Raw genomic sequence first — 21,919 nt, 5'->3', positions numbered from 1 at the left:
ATGTCTTTCATACTTTTCTGGACCTTGACAGTGTAATTTACTTGGCAGTCAATGGGAGAGTCACAAGCCTCCTGGTTTTCATCCAAAATATCTTAAATTGTGTTCCGAAGACGAACTAAGCTTTTACAGGTTTGGAACGACATGGGGGTAAGTGATTAATGACAAAATTTTCATTTTGGGGTGGAGTATCCCTTTAACAAAAGGCATCTTTCACCCAGGCTAAAGTTCGCACAGAAACTTGGATCTGATGGACATTGGATAAGGTGTCTCACTGGCAACATCCATGAAAGATAAGTACACATCATGTACAGCATAACAAAACGTCAAGGATCCCGACCCGATGACTGCAGTGAAGAACTGTACCGTCTTCATCTATCCATCTTAACATACTAGTTATTTTTCTTATTGTTCCCCAGTTACGCAAAAAGCAATTGTAAATTCACAACTGATTATTGGGTATTGAGGCAAGGACCATGGATTTGGCAATGATCCTGGATTTTTGCTGAACCAAAATCAGAGTGTAACAATTGCTGCGTCTCGCTGTGTTCTGCTCACAACGAAGGACAAAATGTTCTATGGTGCGGCTAAATGGTGCTGAATATTGGGATCATAACACCTAGTCCTGCAAACTTACAATTACAATAGGGTTTCAGTGCTTTGCCCTTGAACACCTAGATATGCTACAAACACTGCCTCCATTTACTTACAAGTTGATCTATGAGTCTGTTTTTGTAATGTTACTGTACATTTAGTCTTGATACTCACCCCATCCGATCAGGGACAACTTGACCATGTAGTATTTGATGTAAATGTTGAACACTCTGGCCAAAAGAAGGTAGAGGTGCACGGCTTCAATAGCCATCCAGGTTAAAGAACACAGCAGGCTGTAGTGTATAGTCACAGCAATAAAAACACACACTTCTTTTACTGTCATTGTGGCGGCCCACTCGCTGAACATGAAGCTCAGGTTGAGGAGAAACAGAGCGCCGCTCAGAGACACGTGGATGCTGTTGGACACTTCTGCCTTTGCGTTCCTGTGAAACACATGAACTGTATATGAATTTTAATGGCGGTTCTTCAAATTTTTGCCATCCATTGTACCTGCTTTGATAAATTTATTCGCACAATTTTGGGATCAGTGTAAAGAATAATGTGAATCAAAGTGCAGATTATATACACATTTATATGAAAACAGAAGGAACAGCACCTGTTGAAAATAAACAACAAGACAGAGGAAGCAGAAAAGACCGCAGACAGACCGCAGCCAACATAGCTGATGTACGACAAGATTTCCCAATGCTGTCCATCAATGTTTATCACCTCAACCTATTCAGAGTGTAGGAGGGACAAAGGCAAAGTGGTAGTGAATTAAATGAAAACAATATCAGCACAGAATGGTTTCTGCTACCTTACACGTTTAGTAATGGCCTGAATGAATGGCTCAGTACTCACTAGAAGAACAGCAAAAAGGGTCATATGGTCACAGGAGCACTTCACAACATCATCACTGATCTGAGTGGTGTTACAGCCATCCGGCTTCCAGGTGTTACTGCCTAAATATTCCATATTATTAATACATTTTAGTACAAAAAATATACTAAATGGCAGTTACAGCTTTTGTACTCTTTTTTTCTGAGAGTGCACACAGCAGAATTTTCAGTGAATAACTTCAATTTCAGTCAGACTCAGAATATAGTAATATAGACCACTTTTATGGCACTTTTACAGATTTCATGTTCTTTTTAGAGCTTGACACACTACTCGGAAAATAATACATGAAGATTCTTCATAAATTCTTCTTTCATGTTTCACAGAAAAAAATAACAGCATATGGGATAAGAACAACATGAGTGTGTGTAAATTAAGAGTTTTAATTTTTGAGTGAAATACTGTATTACTTTAGTTCCCACCCACCTTGTTCATCATAGTATTGACAGGAATATATGTAGCTTTTCTAAGAATAGAAAAACAGAGTTAACAAATTATTACAGTTATTTGGAAATGTTAAGAACATTTGAAAAGGTACGCTTACGGTTGAGTGGTTTGTGTAGTTATTCACTGGAAAATGTATTATAAGTGGATTGGTCAAATTCACAATGTCACATCCAATAACTTCAACCCGTATGACTGTGGACATTATAGAATAGTTTTTCTTCTGTAAATACACAACCAGACAACATGCAGGTTAATATAATAAAGAGCGAGGGGGTTAAGTTAACAGTTTCAATAGTTTTATAAAACAGTCAGAACAACAAATGAAAAACTTTACATTAAACTGCTGAATGGAATCGTAAATTAATATTGCAACTTTCTGCTTGGCCTCAGGGACATTTTGGAAAGCCTCCACTGGGATAAATGTCTGTATTTTTGGAGCTTTATTAGACACCTTAAAATGAAAATAAATTAGGTAAGTAATTTTGCTGTATCAATCCATATGACTTTGGACATTATAGAAGCATTGCAGCTGTAAATACACAACCACAGACAACAGGCAGGTTAATATCATATAGAGTGAATGGGTTAAGTTAACAGTTTCAATACTTTTATAAAATAGTCAGAACAACAAATGAACAACTTTACATGAAACTGCAGCGTGGAATCATAAATAAATATTGCTAATTTCTGCTTGGCCTCAGGGACATTTTGGAAAGCCTCCACTGGGTTAAATGTCTGTATTGTTGGAGTTGTATTAGACACCTTAAAATGAAAAGAAATGAATTAAGTAAATTAGCTGTAACACTATTAATTCTAATATATATTGTATATGACCTTTTTAAGCAGTGTAAAAAATTCAAGCTGCAAGCTTTTACATAGTGCCATCTTAAAGGGGTCATATGATGCTATTTTAAAGATAATTATTTTGATGTCATCTTTTGGACCTTTGGATGAAGAGTCTTACTTTTGGAGCAGTGATTGGTACAAGACTATTTGGTAAGTTCATCACAACCACAATCAAAGCGAAACCCTCAAAATTGTAGTCAGTGGAATAATTTGTCTTTTCCATAATGCTGTGTATGACTTCTCTCTCTGCTCTGCATAATAATGTAATTAAAAGGGATACAACCAAATCGACACAAACTCATACAGTTTGTTAAGATCTGAAACACAAGACAGGTACCTGTTGTAGCTTTTCAAAGTTGTTTCGCTTTTCAGCATTTCAGGGCAGTCATTTGTAATACTTGGAAAGTTTGTTGCTAATAAATCTTTTTGATTCTTTGAAGTGCAAACAGCTCTGAAGTTGTCCATTTCTTTGTTACAACACAAGATTTCGGATTTAACAGACTCAGATGCTGGATTTGGTACTAAAATAGATGAGGAAAAAATACCGTTAAGTAATCAGACACTTGTCTTTTTTATAGGTCTGTTCGACATTCTCTTTAACTCTTTAATTCACTAATTATTAAACCACAAAAAATATATCATAAAGTTTATTTCTATTTCATTTTTACAAGAAAAAATTAAAACTGATTAGCTTGAAATGAACAAAATTAATTTGTTGTAATGAACTAAAGAATTTAAACTTTTTAAAAAATTTTGGAATAATTAAGATTTTAATGTTTTTGAAAGATGCCTCGTGTGCTCACCAGGGCTGCATTTATTCAATCAAAACTACAGTAATATTATGAAATAGTATTACAATGTAACTGTTTTCTTTTTTAATATATTTTAAAATGCAATTTAAATCTCTGCAAAGCTGAATTTTCAGCATCATTACTACAGTCTTCAGTGTCACATGATCCTTCAGAAATCATTCTAATATGCTGATTTACTGTTTAATAATTATTAATTATTATTGGTGCTCAAATTTTTTTTTATTAACGTTGAAAACAGTATTTGCTGGATCCTACCTGTGGAAACCAGGATTTTTTTCAGGATTCTTTGATGATAGAAAGTTTTGTAACATAAATATCTTTATCTGTACTGTCACTTTTGATCAATTTAGTGTGTCCTTGCTAAATTAAAGCATTCATTATTATAATTTTTTTTTTTTATCTTACTTCAAACTTTTCAATGGTAGTGTATCACGGTTGTCAAAAATATTAAGCTGCAAAAAACTTTTTTTCCAACATTGATAATAATGAGAAATGTTTCTTGAGCAGCAAATCAGCATATTAGAAACATTTCTGAAGGATCATGTGACACTGAAGACTGGATAATGATGCTGAAAATTCAGCTCTGTCATCACAGAAATAAATTACATGTTAAAATATATTACAACAGAAAATAGTTATTTTAAATAGTTATAATATTTCAAAAATTACTGTTTTATTTTAATAAAATAAATTCAGCCTTGGTGAGCATAAGAGACTTTCAAATAGACAAAAAAAATTCAAAACTTTTAACCCGTCATATACATACATGTTTACAAAACTGTGGATCATGAACGTGCAGACCTAATGCAAATACATTTTCTCATGGTGATGGGCAAAAAACAGTATCTCACTACTGTCTCTAATACTAAGATTTAAAATACAAGTCTAACAATACAGAAATAGTCTGATTTGAGGAGGGTTTCAGGAACTTACAAGGTAGCAAGCTGTTGGTCTTAGATATTGAGTCATTATTTTGCATGACATCGTTGGTATTTGTATTTTTTCCATCCACATGTGGATCATGAACGTGCAGACCTAATGCAAATACATTTTCTCATGGTGATGGGCAAAAAACAGTATCTCACTACTGTCTCTAATACTAAGATTCTAAGTCTAACAATACAGAAATAGTCTGATTTGAGGAGGGTTTCAGGAACTTACAAGGTAGCAAGCTGTTGGTCTTAGATATTGAGTCATTATTTTGCATGACATCGTTGGTATTTGTATTTTTTCCATCCACTCCATGGATTATGAGCAGAAGCAGCAGGAGTGTCATATCTGTCATAGTTCTGTGGAAAAAATTAGAATACAGACATTCATTTAATGAAATACAAAAAGACAAATCAATTCCAACTTATTGAATGCACAATAAAGAATGCATATAATACAAAAGGTTTCATCTTCTCATTGTTAAAATAGTTTATAAACATACTTAATAATATATACAGTACTACTAAAATAAAACATACTGTATGTAGGCTATATAAGTCTAATATACGTATAATCAAAACATATAAATATTTACAATCATTTTAATAATTATGTATAATACATAACCTAGATGTGCTCTTTCTTCTCTTACCTTACTGTTTTCTCTAGTCATCAAGGATGAAGTTGTGACAGCTCTGTGGAATGTTTGCAGTTCACACACCAACAAACGAATAGCCAAAATCAAATTCTGTGGCTTCAGTCACACTCACTGAGCTCTACTGATGACAGAACACAATGACAAGCCTTGTCATCACATTTGGTTTTCAACAATACAGTTAACATACATAACATACAAAATGGCAAAGGCCAGCATAAAAGGCCTGTTTTACTGTTTCAAATGACATTGACTGACATGATATGATTAAATCCTCAGCACTACTAAATGGTACTGTTGTTTCTTAAAGGTTAAGAATAACTTACTGCCACTTTTTGATAATTTTGATGCTACCTAGTCAGTTTAAATAATTTTACATTATTACAAATATTCAAGTTTCTATTGCAGATAAACAACAGCACTTTTGTTTATACTATGGTAAAGAAAAAAATAAAAAATAAAAATTTGTACTTAAAAATTGTATTTATGTATTATTCATTATTCCATTTTAAATGTGTAGTTGAACATTTTTCAGATATCTTTATGTTTTAGATGGGGATCATTGGGTTGCGTAGGATATGCGGGTGTTATAAAATGTAAAAAAGCAATTTTGCAAAAAAAATTCTATGACAATGAAATTATATGAAAAAAAGTATGAAAGAAATCTTGTTTCTGTATAAAAAAAAAAAAAAAAAAAAAAATTCCCCACATACACGGAAAGGAAGCTGACCCACACACCAATGTAACAAATACCTCTATATGGAGCCATACACTGACATCCACATCCATTGCTGCAGCATTTCTCATCATTTGGACAGTCACTATCATGGGAACATATCTCAGCACACACTCCTATTCTGAGGTTCTTGCTTGGACACACTCCTGGCTTTTCTGTTACACAAACACATGACACCGAAACCTCACTGAATGCCTCACTGCATTTAAAAATTAAAAAAATAAACAACCCCAAGCTGACCCACACACCAATGTAACAAATACCTTTATATGGAGCCATACACTGACGTCCACATCCATTGCTACAGCACTTCTGGTTGTTTGGACAGTCACACGAACACATCTCAGCACACACTCCTGACACTGCTACTTCAAGATTATTTTTAAGACGCACTCCTGGCTTTGCTGACATGCAAAACACAACAGAATAAAATATATATATATATATATATATATAACACCAACTTTGTCAACCTTCAAAATTCCAAGTTTAAAGTGTGTTGCTTGTGGTTTCTTTGCAATTACATGAAACTAGCAATTTGAGACTTTAGAGCCTTCTCAGCATTTCTTTGCAAACCCTCTAACATTCACTATTAATTGAAACTCATTGAAAGCAGGGAGTAAACATACAGCCCCACAATCATATCGAAAGCATGCCTGTCTTCTAGAGCAATCTTTATTAGAAACATCCTTGACAGGACAACACAACCATCAGCGTCACCAGACACTAATAAAGATTCAACAGGATAATTAGGAGACCACAGAGTGCTAAAATCACTTTCAGCACTTGCAAGCCAGTGGCTGTGAGACGCATGTATCAAACTGAAGTATAACAGACAAATGTATGCATGTATCAAACCAAAGTGGTTTAAAAATCCACCATTTATCCCTAAACTATTTCAAAGGCATGGAGGGACAATACAACATAGAACCTGCCTCACTACTGGTGGTGTAGTGCATAGTAATGCCAACATAAAACACAGCAGTCCATTTTAATACAATCTATACAAATAAATACTTCTCATATACCATGACCACCACAGTTACACGTCAAGAAAATATATATATATATATATATATATATATTTATTTAACATGCAATGCTAAATAACATTTTAATTCTCTGTAAAAAGATAAAAGAGATGACAACTTCCTTCCAAAGACTTGATTTGAATAAATGAGGTCACAGAGCAAACTGTAATTTTAGCACAGCTTAGGAAACTAACAAACATGTAAATAAATACTTGAGAATACTTAATGAAACTAAGGTATATAGAAAATGTAGCCAATTTTATTTCATGCTATAGCAATACATTTTGTTTAACAGCTAAATGGGGATAACAATAGACTTATAAGTAGAATATGTTTTGTGCTATTGCAACATTTTAACTGTACTAAGAAATAATAATAATAATACAAATTATTTAAAAAAACTTCAAGAATTGATGTTGAAAATGTGTTACAATGCGTGTTCCCTATCAAGTTCGGTCTCTTGACACTGCATAGCTTACACTTAGGGGTTACCCTCCTCCCAAATAGTGAAGCCTGATTGCATCGCGCCGGTAAATTTTACCGGCCAATGACGCTCAAGCGCTCGAGCTAGGGACGGAGCTACCCAATATACAGGTTGGCGCTCAGCGTCATTACCTCAGAATCTTTCTCCTTCCCGAAGCAAGTACAGAAGACTTCTACTCATCGCTATTTTTTTCTCGCCATTGACAACACCCTAAGAGAATGCCGTTCGCTTCAAGTTCCCCTTGAAGCGATCCGGCAAGAAGACAGGATGTCCCTTAAGGAGTGCTGTGCGTGCGGGGCCCCGATTGAGCTCCCTGACATACACAACATGTGTGTCTTCTGTCTGGGCCGAGCTCACACAGAGGCCGCACTGGATAGGTCTGATTGTCCTGCCTGTGAAGAGATGACAGTCAAAGCCCTTCATGCCAAGATTGCCATGATCCTGAACTGCGCGCTGGCTAATCCCTTGCCTCCTCCTCCAATACACCATCGAGCCGAGGGAGGGAAGGTCAAGGCAGCCACGTGCAGTAGGCCTCTCTGATGAACGCATGTCGACTCAGTTCCTGCATGCTTATTGCTCAAGAGAGCCACCTGTTTCTTACACTGAGCCCAGCCTCCGCCCCTCAGATGACGCGTGGGATCTGGTCTCGTTTGGTGTGGCAGAGAATGAAGTGGATGACGACGCAATGTCGACTGCAGCCTCTGGTTCGGATGACTGGTTGGCCTGCATGGAGTCGGAGGCCTCCCACACCGAGATGCGCAAGCCCCTGGCTCAGATTGATGAAGAGTTGGTGAAAATCCTGTCTGAGGCTGTACAGGATTTGGGTCTTGATTGGTCGCCCACTGAGAAACCAGCCAAGAACAGGTTGGACATGCGGTATATGGTATGGCGCCTGCAACGCGTCCTGCCGTAAGACACTTCAACGCATAGTGAGAGCAGCTGAGAAGATCGTTGGTGCCTCTCTCCCCTCCCTTCAGGACATTTACAACACCCGTCTCACCCGCAAAGCCCTCTGCATTGCAGGTGATCCCACCCACCCGACACACAGCTTCTTCAGTCTGCTGCCATCAGGGAGGAGACTGCGGAGTCTCCAGGCCAGGACCAGCAGACTGAAGGACAGCTTCATCCATCATTCTCTGTGTGTATGTGCTGTACATGTGGAAGAATTAACAATAAAGCAGACTTGACTTGACTTGACTTGACTATATGCAGTCTGGCCGGCAGGATGCCGCCCCCCAGAGACCTGCTTCCTTTTTCCCTGAGGTCAACGAGGAGAACATCGTGGTCGTGGCCCTCCCCCTATTCGGCCCGAGCCCAAGCCACGGGATCGTGTATGCTCTCCTCTGTGCAGTCTGGCCGGCAGGATGCCGCCCCCCAGAGACCTGCTTCCTTTTTCCCTGAGGTCAACGAGGAGAACATCGTGGTCGTAGCCCTCCCCCTATTCGGCCCGAGCCCAAGCCACGGGATCGTGTATGCTCTCCTCTGTCGACGGAGCCGACCGCTGCGGTTACACTAAGCCGCCACCCGTCGAGGAAGCAGTTGCAGTGCATCTTTGTCCATCCGCATGTGGGTGGAAATCTGCACCATCCTTCCATTGAAGCCGTGCCGCACCACGAGCCACATCGTGGAAAAGGCTTATATGGCAGCCACCAAGCAGCATCTGTGATCCACACTATGGCTGTTCTCCAGTATTTTCAAGCCAAACTGCTGCAAGCATTGGATGAGGAGGGGCCGGACTTCTCCGCCTTCAAAAAGCTGTGTTTGGCCACTGACTTGGCTGCAGCGGCATCTTTGGCTCATGTTGATGGACATGAGGGAGTCGGAGAAGGCTCAGCTGTTGGATACGCTAATATCTCTGCTCAGCCTGTTTGGTGATGCTGTGGGCTCATTTTCTGAGAAGTTTCTGGAGGCCCTTCAGCCACTTCTTGCCGAAGAAAGATCGGTCCGCTGCACCTCCATTGTGCTCCAAATCTTCTTCTTTGCAGCGTTTGAAACGGCGTGACAGACCACCACCTACTTCTTCCTCGGAAAGAGCGAGGGTGGATCCGGAGCCAGCCGTTAGACCGAAGGCGAGGCAGTTCCGATACCCGAAGAAGATGGGGCCTCTTCTCTCGAGTGTTGTGCCAGATCCACAGCAGCGTTCCTGACGGGGGTGGTCTGAGGGGTAAGTGGCCACATGGAGAGATGGACAACGATCCGCTTCGCAAGAGAGTTCGTCTTGCTGTGTTTCACCTGCCTGTCCCCTCGCATGTTGCAGGCAACAGAGGGAAATGTTTGTTGTCAATAAAGTTTGCACTAAAACACAAACCAAACACTGTTCAGCAAAATAACTCTTTCCCCCCTCACGATTGTTCCCAATCGTGTGTTATAAGCAGAGTCCCGTTTTCGAACGGCGCTTTTGAAGGACTGGTTTATCTTGGTGGACCTAAAAAACACCTATTTTCACATCCAAATAACCCCTCGTCACAGGCGCTTTCTGAGATTCACGTTTGAGGAAAGAGCTTATCAGTTCAAAGTTCCCCCGAAATTCACATTCTGAATTATATGGACGACTGGCTCGTTATAGCCCAGCCACGGGATATACTGGAAAACCAGAGATGTCAGCTTCTAGAACATCTGAAGCATCTAGGACTGGTGATCAATGTGCAGAAGAGCAAGCTTCGCCCCACACAAACCATCACATTCTTGGGAATGGATTTGGACTCGCGATTGATGAGCGCGCGTCTCTCTCAATAGCGAATACAGTCTTTGGAAAGTGGTGATTCTGAAATGCTTTCAGGGACTGTTATGGCACATGGCAGCAGCAGCTATGGTATGTCAGCTCGGGCTTCTGCATATGAGACCACTTCAGCTATGGCTGAAATCCCGGGTGCCAAGCAAAGTGTGGAAGAACAGTCAGTTGCAGAAAAGCAGAAAAATCGCCACTATGGACGCGTCACTGAGGGGCTGGGGAGCCCTTTGCGACGGCAGACCGGCTAATGGTACTTGGACGAGTGCACAAGTGAAGTGGCATATAAACTGCCTAGAGTTGATGGCAGTATTTTTTAGTTTTGCAGGGCTTTCTTGCACTGATAAAGGATCGACACGTCCTGGTTTGGACAGACAACACGCCGGTGGTATCCTATATCAACCATCAGGGAAGTTTTTGTTCGCGCTCACTTCAAAGGCTGGCAGAGCATTTCCTCCTTTGGGCGGAGAGAAACCTTCTGTCGATTCGAGCAGTACATGTTCCCGGCAGTCAGAACTGCGGAGCGGACATGCTGTCCAGGGGTGGCCCAGTGCATGGGGAGTGGAGGCTGCACTCGCAGACTATTCAGCTGATTTGGAGCCTGTTCGGAGCAGCAGAGATCGACTTGTTTGCCTGTGAGGAGAATGCGCATTCCCAGCTGTTCTTCTCGCTAGCGAACACACCCCTGGAGGGGGATGATCTCTCAAGTCGCTGGCCCAAGAAGCGCAAATATGCTTTTCCCCCAGTGAAGATTATGCTGCACAAAATCAAAGAGGAAAGGGAGACGATGCATCTAGTCGCACCGAAGTGGCCCAACCAGCCATGGTTCCCGGAGTTGGTGGAGCTTTTAACGGCTCCCCCATGGCCGATTCCGTTGCGGAGAGATCTCTTATCTCAGGCAAACGTCTCGGTGTGGCACCCCAGGTCAGAGCTATGGAACCTGCATGTTTGGCAGATCAGCGCAGAGGACAGACGACAGACAACAGACAGGCTTTCCATTTGCCTATCAATGATCGATAGAGGGTGGGCGACTTACATGCGCTGACTACGAGCACTGCATGTATGGAGTTCGGTAAGGATGACTGTATGGTTAGACTCCAGCCTAGACAAGGATATGTGCCTAAAGTGCTTTCTACTTCATTTAGAGTGCAGGTCATCATGCTACAGGCGTTTGCTCCTCAGAATTCAGAGCCAGCGACACATCCACTATGCCCAGTCCGTGCTCTGCTAGTTTATCTGGAGAAGACTAATCATTTCAGATTGGCTCCCTTTAAGAGAGTGCTCCTAATCTCAGTTTTTAACCTGTATAAAAGACACCTAGGAGCCAGAAATCTTGCTGATTGATAGGGGATAAAATACTAATTTTAATACTTATAAGAGTGCTGTTCTCCAGATATCAGCATGATAACAAATATTGATACAACTTTAATAAAGTTAGTGCAAAGTGACCTGTTTTGCTCTATTCCGCCTAAGAAAATAGCTCCAAACAAAGATCACAGCACTGTATTATGTATCTGAGGCTGAGTAACACACTGGAAAGTGTTTCCTTATCGAATGAATCAGCTTTTTGAAGGAATTGTTTGAATGAATGATTTAGTGACCATTAAAGGGGTGGTTGACTGGGTTTTTTCTAGGCTTGATTGTGTTTATGAGGTGCAGTCTAACATGTGTTCATGCTTCGTTTAAAAAAAAACACATTATTTTTCACATAATTTATCTTTATTCCACACCGATCTGTCCCTTCTCTAACAAACACCTCAGTTATTTCCTGTTTTTATGAAGCCCCTCTCTCAGAAATTCGCGATGGGCTGAGATTGGTCAGCTGGCTCAGTGTGTTGTGATTGGCTAAACCGCCTCTACAGTGCGTCTGAACATCCCGCCCCTCAAGCTCAGAACGTGCTCCGGTTGTATTGTAAACAATGACATCCTCTATATTGCTTATCAATCTGAGCCCGATTGAAACGCAGAGAATATTAATGAAGAAGATCACGCAGAACCTGTGCAAGCACTGCTCTTAATGGTATGTTTGTTTGTTGTTGTCTCATACTTTTAGATACGCTGTTGTTTGTAAATGCTACTGCTTCTGTTAGCTTTTAATATATGGTTTTATTCTGATTAAAGCTTTAATACAGCACAGCAATCGTACACACGTCCATGTATAACGCTTCTCATAGCTATGTGAAAATACGTGTATAAATGGAACAGTTTCTTGGAGCTGATCTGATGATCTGAATGAGAGAGAGAGAGATGCAGAGCAGGGGAACACCAGTAACAGGATTGAGAACAGCTGCTTTAGAACATTGGTTTTGAAACTTGTGAATCTATTAGAATCGTTAGAAGACAGAATCGCGATTCATATATGAACAGATTTTTACGTGCACCTCTAGTTTTCTCTTCCTCTTCTCTAAAGCAGCGCAGCATGGCCTCGCCCCCTTTGCTGCGTGTTTCCGGGGGCGGGGTTTAGCTGGGTTCGTGACGTAACGGACCTCGTTGTAGTCCCATACCAGTCGTTTTTGTAGGCATTAAACTGCCAGAATTTTAAAAGACGATATCTCCGTTTGCATTGAACTTTCAGCGCTGCAACTTTGCAGATATTGTTTATGCTCAAACAGCAACATTACACACTAACTAACATTAAAAAAATGAAATCGCAATTAACCACCCCTTTAAAACAGTCAAATGCTTCATTCGTGAATAAATCAACCGTTTGAATGAATCATTAAATCTTAATGACTCACTCATTAACAGTGGCTTACTGCCACTTACTGGCAGTTTTAATTTCACATTTCAAGTATCTTTTCATGTTCTCTTCCGAGGGAACATCGAACTGCGTCCTCTAGCGGTCGCTATGGGGAACGCCTTCAGAGTGACCGGTGTCAGAAGCATACATCTAAACACAACAATAACATTGGCCAGCGACAGCCTATGACGTAATTACCTGTGCGACCACAGTTTAAAAGGGCGCCAGGAGAATACATCATCCTCTTCTTCATCTTCAAGGGACAGTTTTGTTTGAAGCGTGCATTCCAGTAAGAACGATTATTCTTCTTTACTATGGCAAGCACTAGTAAGGTGTTTAAGAAGTGTGTGGGTCCGTGTCCTCGTTATTTGACACCTGATGACACACATGATCTTTGCATCTTCTGTTTGGGCGAAGAGCATGCACGCAATGTCCTCGAGGGGGCAATCTGCATACATTGTGAGCGATTTCAAATAAAAAAGCTCTGCTCTCGTTTGTCTCTTTTTTCGAGGAAAGAGGAACAGCCATCAGTTCAGGACCTGCCGCTGCTAAGGCATGGAGGAAAATGAGCTCATGGGGATCGCAGGTGGACTTGGCTGATGAGTTGAAAAAGGGTCTCTCCCTTTCACGCTCATCGGTCACGGACGAGAGTGAGCTGCTGGATGATGATACTATTTCTCTTACATCGTCTGATCCAGCGGCTAGTGCTCAGCTGGCTCCAAGCCAGGAAGAACAGGAGATGTTAGATGAGGATGAAGAAATTTAAACTGAGCCCTCTCATTCCTCCCGCCCTGCGTTTGCGGAGTTGCTTGAGGTTATGGATCTTGGCTATGATCATCTATGAATGACTTGCCATGGAAGCGGTCCAAGAAAGTGGCACCTCGAGGCCGCCTCAATGAGCGTTATGTTTCTGACCATAGCCCTCCAGCTCAAGTGAGCCTTCCATTTCCTCCTGATCTCCATGTGGAGCTCGAGAAAGCTTGGAAAAATACATTTTCGTCCCACATCCATAGGTTTCAGGATACTAGTTATGTTAATATTGAGGGGATGCGTGAGAACGATTATGAGAAGTTGCCCTCTACTGAAGAGACACTGGCCTGCTATCTCTCTTCAGGCTTATCAGGCTGACCTGTTGAAAGACCTGGAAAAAGGTCAGGGTCTATCCCCTGATGAGGTGGCTGAGTTGCGTCGCACCACAGATCTTGCTCTCTGTGCCACTAAGCAGACCGCCACTGCCATTGGCAGATCCATGGCGGCCATGGTGGTTATGGAGAGGCATCTGTGGGTGAACCTGGCGAATATCGGGAAGGAAGAGGGGAGCTTTCTCCTTGATGCGCCAGTTTCCCCTTCTGAGCTTTTCGGCACTTCCGTCAAGACAGTGTTTGAGAAGTTTAAGGAGGCCAAGATGTGCTTGGCCGCTTTTAAGTCCTTCATTCCACAAAGGTCCAGTTCTGAGCCCGAACAACCAAGGGGTCCTGGCCCATCGAAATCTAAGGATTAGAGGTGGATACAGAAGACTAATGCCACGAATTCGCACCCCTCCCCCACCTTCGGGTAGGGCTCAAAGGAGGCGTGTCCAAAAGGTAACAGGCAAGATTTGAGGGAGGTGATCCAGACGAGGCGTTCTCAGCGCTCTCGTCCAGATCAGAGTAAAACCTGAGCCATCTACTCACCTCCCTCTGAGAATATTAATATCTGTTCTCATTTTCCTCCCCTTAATTCCCCTAAAGCCATCCACCTGACCGAGGTTAGTTAGGAGCCTCGTGCACTTGCATTGCAGTCTCTCATGCTGGACCTATGATGTTTTGGTTAGTTTCTATGTCTCATAGAACTACCTTACTGATGGTCTGGACCCAAGCACTCTTCGGACTTCTCCTTCAGAATATATCCGTGAGCTTGAGTCATGTGCGGGAACCATGGTTGGTGAGTACGATCCATTTTATCTACTCTATTGCTAGTTTTATGTGAATTCACTAACCAGCTTTCTCCTCAGCTACTTGGACCTGTCCCGGTTTTTCTGACTTTGTTTTATGGTTAGGACTTCTGCGAACACCTCCTCTGCTGAAGTCAGAACCACTCGCGGTTGACCATTGGTGGTGATGGTCTCACTCGTCGGTATTGGATCCATGCTGGATGATAGCCCTACATCTTCGGCTTCATGCTTACTGGACCACGCAGCCAAGTTGCTGGGCTTCTGCGAGAGCCTCCTTAGCCATCAGGTCCCTAGTAAAACGCTGCAACCTCAGGACCTGCGGGTTCTCCATTCAGGTTGAGCATTTTCTTTGGAGCATAATGCTTCGTGACATGCTCCATGTTGTCCTGGCTGGGTGTCTGCTTTGAGAAGCTGCCCTGGCCAGGATGTGCAACTCATATCTCACCCCGAGGGGTCTCTTGAGATTTGAGTCATCCTCTCAACCATCATGCACGTTTCCTGAGCTAGAGCTCCTCTCGCTGAGGCGTTGAGTGGCTTGACACTCCTTAACTCCACTCTTTGCAGTTACATCCATAGGTTTCAGGATACTAGTTATGTTAATATTGAGGGGATGCGTGAGAACGATTATGAGAAGTTGCCCTCTACTGAAGAGACACTGGCCTGCTATCTCTCTTCAGGCTTATCAGGCTGACCTGTTGAAAGACCTGGAAAAAGGTCAGGGTCTATCCCCTGATGAGGTGGCTGAGTTGCGTCGCACCACAGATCTTGCTCTCTGTGCCACTAAGCAGACCGCCACTGCCATTGGCAGATCCATGGCGGCCATGGTGGTTATGGAGAGGCATCTGTGGGTGAACCTGGCGAATATCGGGAAGGAAGAGGGGAGCTTTCTCCTTGATGCGCCAGTTTCCCCTTCTGAGCTTTTCGGCACTTCCGTCAAGACAGTGTTTGAGAAGTTTAAGGAGGCCAAGATGTGCTTGGCCGCTTTTAAGTCCTTCATTCCACAAAGGTCCAGTTCTGAGCCCGAACAACCAAGGGGTCCTGGCCCATCGAAATCTAAGGATTAGAGGTGGATACAGAAGACTAATGCCACGAATTCGCACCCCTCCCCCACCTTCGGGTAGGGCTCAAAGGAGGCGTGTCCAAAAGGTAACAGGCAAGATTTGAGGGAGGTGATCCAGACGAGGCGTTCTCAGCGCTCTCGTCCAGATCAGAGTAAAACCTGAGCCATCTACTCACCTCCCTCTGAGAATATTAATATCTGTTCTCATTTTCCTCCCCTTAATTCCCCTAAAGCCATCCACCTGACCGAGGTTAGTTAGGAGCCTCGTGCACTTGCATTGCAGTCTCTCATGCTGGACCTATGATGTTTTGGTTAGTTTCTATGTCTCATAGAACTACCTTACTGATGGTCTGGACCCAAGCACTCTTCGGACTTCTCCTTCAGAATATATCCGTGAGCTTGAGTCATGTGCGGGAACCATGGTTGGTGAGTACGATCCATTTGATCTACTCTATTGCTAGTTTTATGTGAATTCACTAACCAGCTTTCTCCTCAGCTACTTGGACCTGTCCCGGTTTTTCTGACTTTGTTTTATGGTTAGGACTTCTGCGAACACCTCCTCTGCTGAAGTCAGAACCACTCGCGGTTGACCATTGGTGGTGATGGTCTCACTCGTCGGTATTGGATCCATGCTGGATGATAGCCCTACATCTTCGGCTTCATGCTTACTGGACCACGCAGCCAAGTTGCTGGGCTTCTGCGAGAGCCTCCTTAGCCATCAGGTCCCTAGTAAAACGCTGCAACCTCAGGACCTGCGGGTTCTCCATTCAGGTTGAGCATTTTCTTTGGAGCATAATGCTTCGTGACATGCTCCATGTTGTCCTGGCTGGGTGTCTGCTTTGAGAAGCTGCCCTGGCCAGGATGTGCAACTCATATCTCACCCCGAGGGGTCTCTTGAGATTTGAGTCATCCTCTCAACCATCATGCACATTCTCTGAGCTAGAGCTCCTCTCGCTGAGGCGTCGAGTGGCTTCCTCTCTATTTGCTAAGGGTCAAGCCCTCCGCTCTTTGAGCTCCGTGGCAGTGACATCAGGTAGTTTGGCCGCTTGCTGCCTCCCTGATAAGTTGCCCCTATTTGGTCGAGCCGAGCAGTGCTCCCCTCACCTTGGAGGGTTAACTTTTAGCATGCCGCTCCCAATTGAGCGTCTGAGGCCTTCTCTCATCAGGTCCTCCGCTCTTTGGAGCTCCATTGAGCAGCAGCCTTAGGTTGTTAGGCCTCTCTCTTCCTCCTTGTTTGGCTGCTCTCCTTCTTGGTTGAGCTTAGCAGTGCTCCCCTAACCCTAGAAGGTTACCTGTGAGCACGCCGCTCCCTTCAGGGCGTCTGAGTTTCCTCTCTGCCTGAGATTCGAGTTTTCCACCCCAGAGCTCTGTGAGTCAGCAACACCAGGTTGTTAGGTCTTTTCTGCCTCCCTGATATGTTGCTCTTGTGGTTGAGCTTATAGTGCTCCCCTCACTCTAGGGCAGTGGTTCCCAACCCTGGTCCTGGTGGCACCCCAAAACTGCACGTTTTGCATGTCTCCTTAATCAAACACACCTGATTCAGGTCATCAGCTCATTAGTAGAGACTCCAAGACCTGAAATTGGTGTGTCAGAGAAAGGAGACATGCAAAACGAGCAGTGTTGGGGTGTCTCCAGGACCAGGGTTGGGAACCACCGCTCTAGAGGGTTATCTATGAGCACACTGCTTCCAAGTCGAGCTTTGGTGTCCTCCTCTCGATCTGAGAGCTGGGTGCTATGCCCCTTCTAGTTATGTATGAGCCAGGGCTGTACAGTGCGACATATATGTCGCATGTGCTACAAAAAAACTGGTCTGTGCGATGAATAAATTTACCTCTGTAGCACGGGTGCGATACAATTTTGCATGTTCATAACACAGCCTCTTAATAGTGTGAAGTGATTTCGTTGTGCTTGTTTGTGTGTGTGAGACTGATTATACTTGGTAGTTAGGGGTGTGCGATATGACGATTTTTGAATGTCTCAACGATCTGCTTTTGAAGAAATATCGTTGTTCGGCTGCAGTTCTGGCGCCTCCCTCCGTCTCAATATAATGTACAACGCCACATGCATTCACATTAGTGTTAGCTTAGCGGTAGAGTTACTCTCACGGGACACTGCACTTATGCACAATCACAAAACTACATTATTTCCATCTGCTTTAAAGCAGTACCGAATATATTAAATTAAATATTAATACAATTAATTCACGTGATGTTCTGCATTCGCTTTTTCTGAGCCTGTACTCATGAAGCGCTACTGTCAAAAAGTGCCTGATTATTGGACTAAGTTGTCTTTCGCGTCTGATTGATTTAGCGTCTAATACTGTCAAAAACACACAAGGTTTACATATAAACACAGTTGGTTATGTCTAAAATGAAAGTAAACAGTTGAGAGAGAAACGCATGAAGTTCTTAAAGGGACAGTAGCTACTAAACATGCCCGACTGTCATTAAAGGGATAGTTCACCCAAAAAAAATAATTTCTGTCATTATTTACTCACTCAGATTTTATCCCAAACCTGTATTAATTTCTTTCTTGTGCTGAACACAAAAGAAGATATTTTGAAGAATGTGAGTAACTAAACAGTCGCTGGTCCACATTGACTTTTACAGTAGGAAAAAATGCCATGGAAGTTACTGTGGACCAGCAACTGCTTGGTTACCCACATTCTTCCAAAATAACGTATGTTCAAAAGATTAAATAAATTAATTCAGGTTTAAAACAACTTGAGTAAATGATGGTATAAAAATGAAACACTATTGAAAGGCAGATTATCTTTTAATGTTAGTAAAAGAACAAAACACAGAAAAAAAATCACTCACTGCTCTTGACTGATGAACTTATCATCAGTCAGTTGCTTTAAAAAAAAGTATAAATGTATATAGTGTTTTATTTTAATATTTGTTCATTCAATTTCTTGAATGCTACCGTTAAATACTGTACCTGAAAAATAAAATATTGTAAACACTGCTAAATACTGTATCTGAAAAATTTTCTTATTTTCTAATAACAAAGATAAAATAATGACAAAGATTTTTATCTTTGCTCACTTTGGCCTAAATGTCTGCCATTGTTTTTTATTTTATATTTTGTTAAGGTGTAAGAGGTATTATGTTTCTGCACTCTTCCATTTTTAGCAAATTAAGAAAACTTTGTCTAAAACAATTTTTGTGATGGTTTGTATTTTTTGTGCTCCGTATGGAACATCAGTGCCTGTTTAAGACATTACTTGTGTTTGTTTTCAGACATGATAACAAACGTTTTATACTTGTGCTACAACTTTTTGGCCTGTGCTACAAAGCTTTCAACCTCTGTAGCACCAGTGCTATGTGAAAAAAAAGTTAACGTACAGCCCTGTATGAGCACATGCTCCGGAGCCTGTTCTGTGCTGCTATGGTTGAGTTGGTGATGCTCCCCTCACATGGGGGGGTTTCTATGAGATACACCTTTTTCAATCCACATGCGCTCTGAGCACACGGACTTCCGCTGAATTAAGTGACTGCTCCCTTGAGTGTGCCACAGTCATGCAGGGTACCTAGGCCTGTCTAAGTAACGGCCTCGGTTACCCATTAGGAACGGTGTTTCTAGAATACATATTATGGTAAGTGCACACACTGAGCTTCTGTGCACTTCCTAAAATCCACACTGTGGTAAGTGTGCACGCTAAATATCCTGCGCACTTTCCTGCATGGTATGGGTTACGCACTATCAGCCTCGTTCCCTTTCTCTGATGTGGGTTAAGCCCCCCGTTTTCACCTTGTGCCCCACTCGACTTATGTATCCCTGGTGATACATTTCTGAGCAGGGTGTTTGCTAACAAAGATCTATCGAGTCAGTTCCTTTGAGCAAGCTCATTCAGAGCTGGTGGTAGCTCACTGGGTGACAGGCCAGGGTCTGGTTTATTGTTCTAGACACCTGGTCGTATTCCCTTGAAGGAATCTCTTTCTTCTGATTCCAAGCCTTTCGAGCTTTGCCCCGGGTTCAGGCTTTCCAGCCCAGCCCTATACAGGTAAGTTTTATGGTATGCAGCTCAGGCTTTTGGGTGAAGGGGATAATGTCACTGACAGCAGTCAAGGCATCCTAGGGGCAACTCCCATGGCTTGGTAGAGTTGGCACTTAGTGCTCGGCATGCACTCCCCTTAGCATGGCGGAGTGGGTATACCGTTCTCCATAGTGACCGCTAGAGGACGCAGTGTCTCGTTTCCTTCTCAGGGAACCATGGTTACATATGTACGTTTTAAATAATTTCAAATATCAATATTCAACGTTTTATGTTTAAAACAAAACATTTGTAACTGCAGGATAAATGCTTCCATGTCCCCTCTGAGCTGCATTAAACAGTCTGTGTAAATGAATCTAAATGCCACTTCAGATGCAGATATTTGTAAGAAATGTTTTCTTATGTTGGAATGAAAGAGTCTTTGTACCATATTAGTGGCTCTTATGCTTACCCAAAGATAAAAAATTTTCAATACTTTAGTTTAATATAAAAAAATATATATATTTTTTTCATACTTAAGTACAATAAATATCACATACTTTAAAACTTTTACTCAAGTAATTGTAACGGAAGAGGTCTGACGCAACAGGTTAGTATAAATCAAATAGGTTTATTGGGTCACAGAGAGTACTGGGGTAGGGTTCAGAGGATGTGATGGTGAGGGAATAGTTCGAAGGATATGATGAGTGGGGTAATCCGGGTCTGTGGCTGTACAGGAGCTGGAATGCAGGCAGGAGGAGCACACACCTCAGCGATCCGGGAACTAGGAGAAACAGGAGACGAGGAGACACTAGGAGGAACACAGGAGGTAAGTAATGCAGGAAGTATTCAAATGGAAGCAGTAGCAAAGTCATTGAGTCCTCTACGTGTATACGAGACTGGACAGTGAGAGTGTCTGAGGTGTGTGCTCTTATGCAGACTGGTAACGAGGTGCTTGATTGGTGACAGGTGCAGGTGCTCAAAGGTCAGGTGAGAGGGATCGTTGTGATGATTGGGAGGTGACTGAGTCTGGCCGATCTGTGACAGTACTCCCCCCTCCCGAAAGGCGCGTCCCACGCCATAACAATTCCACGGGGAGGGGGGGTGGGCGGCCTGGAGGCTGGTACAGGGTGGAGACCCGGGAGGCCTCCAGGGCGGAGCAGGTAGTTCAGGTTGCCATGGCGGATCCTGAACCTCGGGCGGCCATGGCGGAGCAGGGGACTCGTGCGGCCATGGCGGATCAGGGGCCTCGGGAGGCCATGGCGGATCAGGGGCCTCGGGAGGCCATGGCGGATCCTGGACCTCGGGAGGACATGGCGGATCAGGGGCCTCGGGCGGCCATGGCGGATCCTGGACCTCAGGCGGCCATGGCGGATCCTGGAACTCGGGCGGCCATGGCAGAGCAGGGGACTCGTGAGGCCAGGGTGGAGCTGGGGACCCGGGAGGCCATGGTGGATCCTCCGTAGCCTTGGCTGGCTCGGCCACGGGCATATGCCCCCCCTCCAAAATTTTCTTGGGGAAATCTACGGGGCTGTACTCAGGGCCTGAAGCCCTCCCTGGGCTTAACGGGGAATCTGGAGCCCTCCCTGGACTTAACTGGGGAACAGGAGCCCTCCCTGGGCTGGACTCGGGCACAGGAGCACTTCCTGGGCTACACTTGGGGACAGGAGCCATTCCTGGGCTGAACTGGGGATCAGGAGCCCTTCCTGGGCTATACTGGGGAACAGGGTAGCGCTTCCGTGGTGCTGGCACTGGAGGGCGCTCTGGAGGAGCAGGCACAGTAAAGCACCTTCGAGGAGCTTGGACTGGAGTGAGGTTGGGGGCTGGAGCCGACACTGGAGTGAGCTCTGGGGCTGGAGCCGACACTGGAGCGAGCTCTGGGGCTGGAGTCGGCACATATTCATCCTTGGGGCTTGCCACACTAACGTCCTCACGGCTTGCCACACTAACGTTTTCTCGGCTTGCCACACTAACTGCCGGCTGACTTGGGGAAGCCGCGGACGGCGGCGGACTGGTTCTGGCTCGGGACCGGACACTCCCCAGACACGGGAAA

The 21,919-nt window shown here is 43.4% G+C and overlaps 1 protein-coding gene across 1 annotated transcript in view; it reads right to left on the bottom strand.

Moving 5' to 3' along the window:
- LOC107562784 (adhesion G-protein coupled receptor G5-like) overlaps positions 1–3,004 on the bottom strand; it is an 8,804-nt gene extending 5,800 nt beyond the window's left edge. Inside the window, exons 1-7 of the mRNA XM_016247506.1 lie at positions 2,900–3,004; positions 2,270–2,386; positions 2,033–2,155; positions 1,915–1,954; positions 1,453–1,553; positions 1,208–1,326; positions 766–1,034 (exon numbers count right to left, since the gene is read on the bottom strand). Of these exons, the coding sequence (XP_016102992.1) occupies positions 766–1,034; positions 1,208–1,326; positions 1,453–1,553; positions 1,915–1,954; positions 2,033–2,155; positions 2,270–2,386; positions 2,900–3,004 (874 nt within the window). The remainder of the gene's footprint in view (positions 1–765; positions 1,035–1,207; positions 1,327–1,452; positions 1,554–1,914; positions 1,955–2,032; positions 2,156–2,269; positions 2,387–2,899) is intronic.
- Positions 3,005–21,919: the final 18,915 nt, after the last annotated feature.

The sequence above is a fragment of the Sinocyclocheilus grahami genome, unplaced genomic scaffold (assembly GCF_001515645.1).
Source record: "Sinocyclocheilus grahami isolate Dianchi unplaced genomic scaffold, SAMN03320097.WGS_v1.1 scaffold840.1, whole genome shotgun sequence".
Taxonomy (NCBI): Eukaryota; Metazoa; Chordata; class Actinopteri; order Cypriniformes; family Cyprinidae; genus Sinocyclocheilus; species Sinocyclocheilus grahami.
This window is presented reverse-complemented; position numbering and strand designations above follow the sequence as displayed.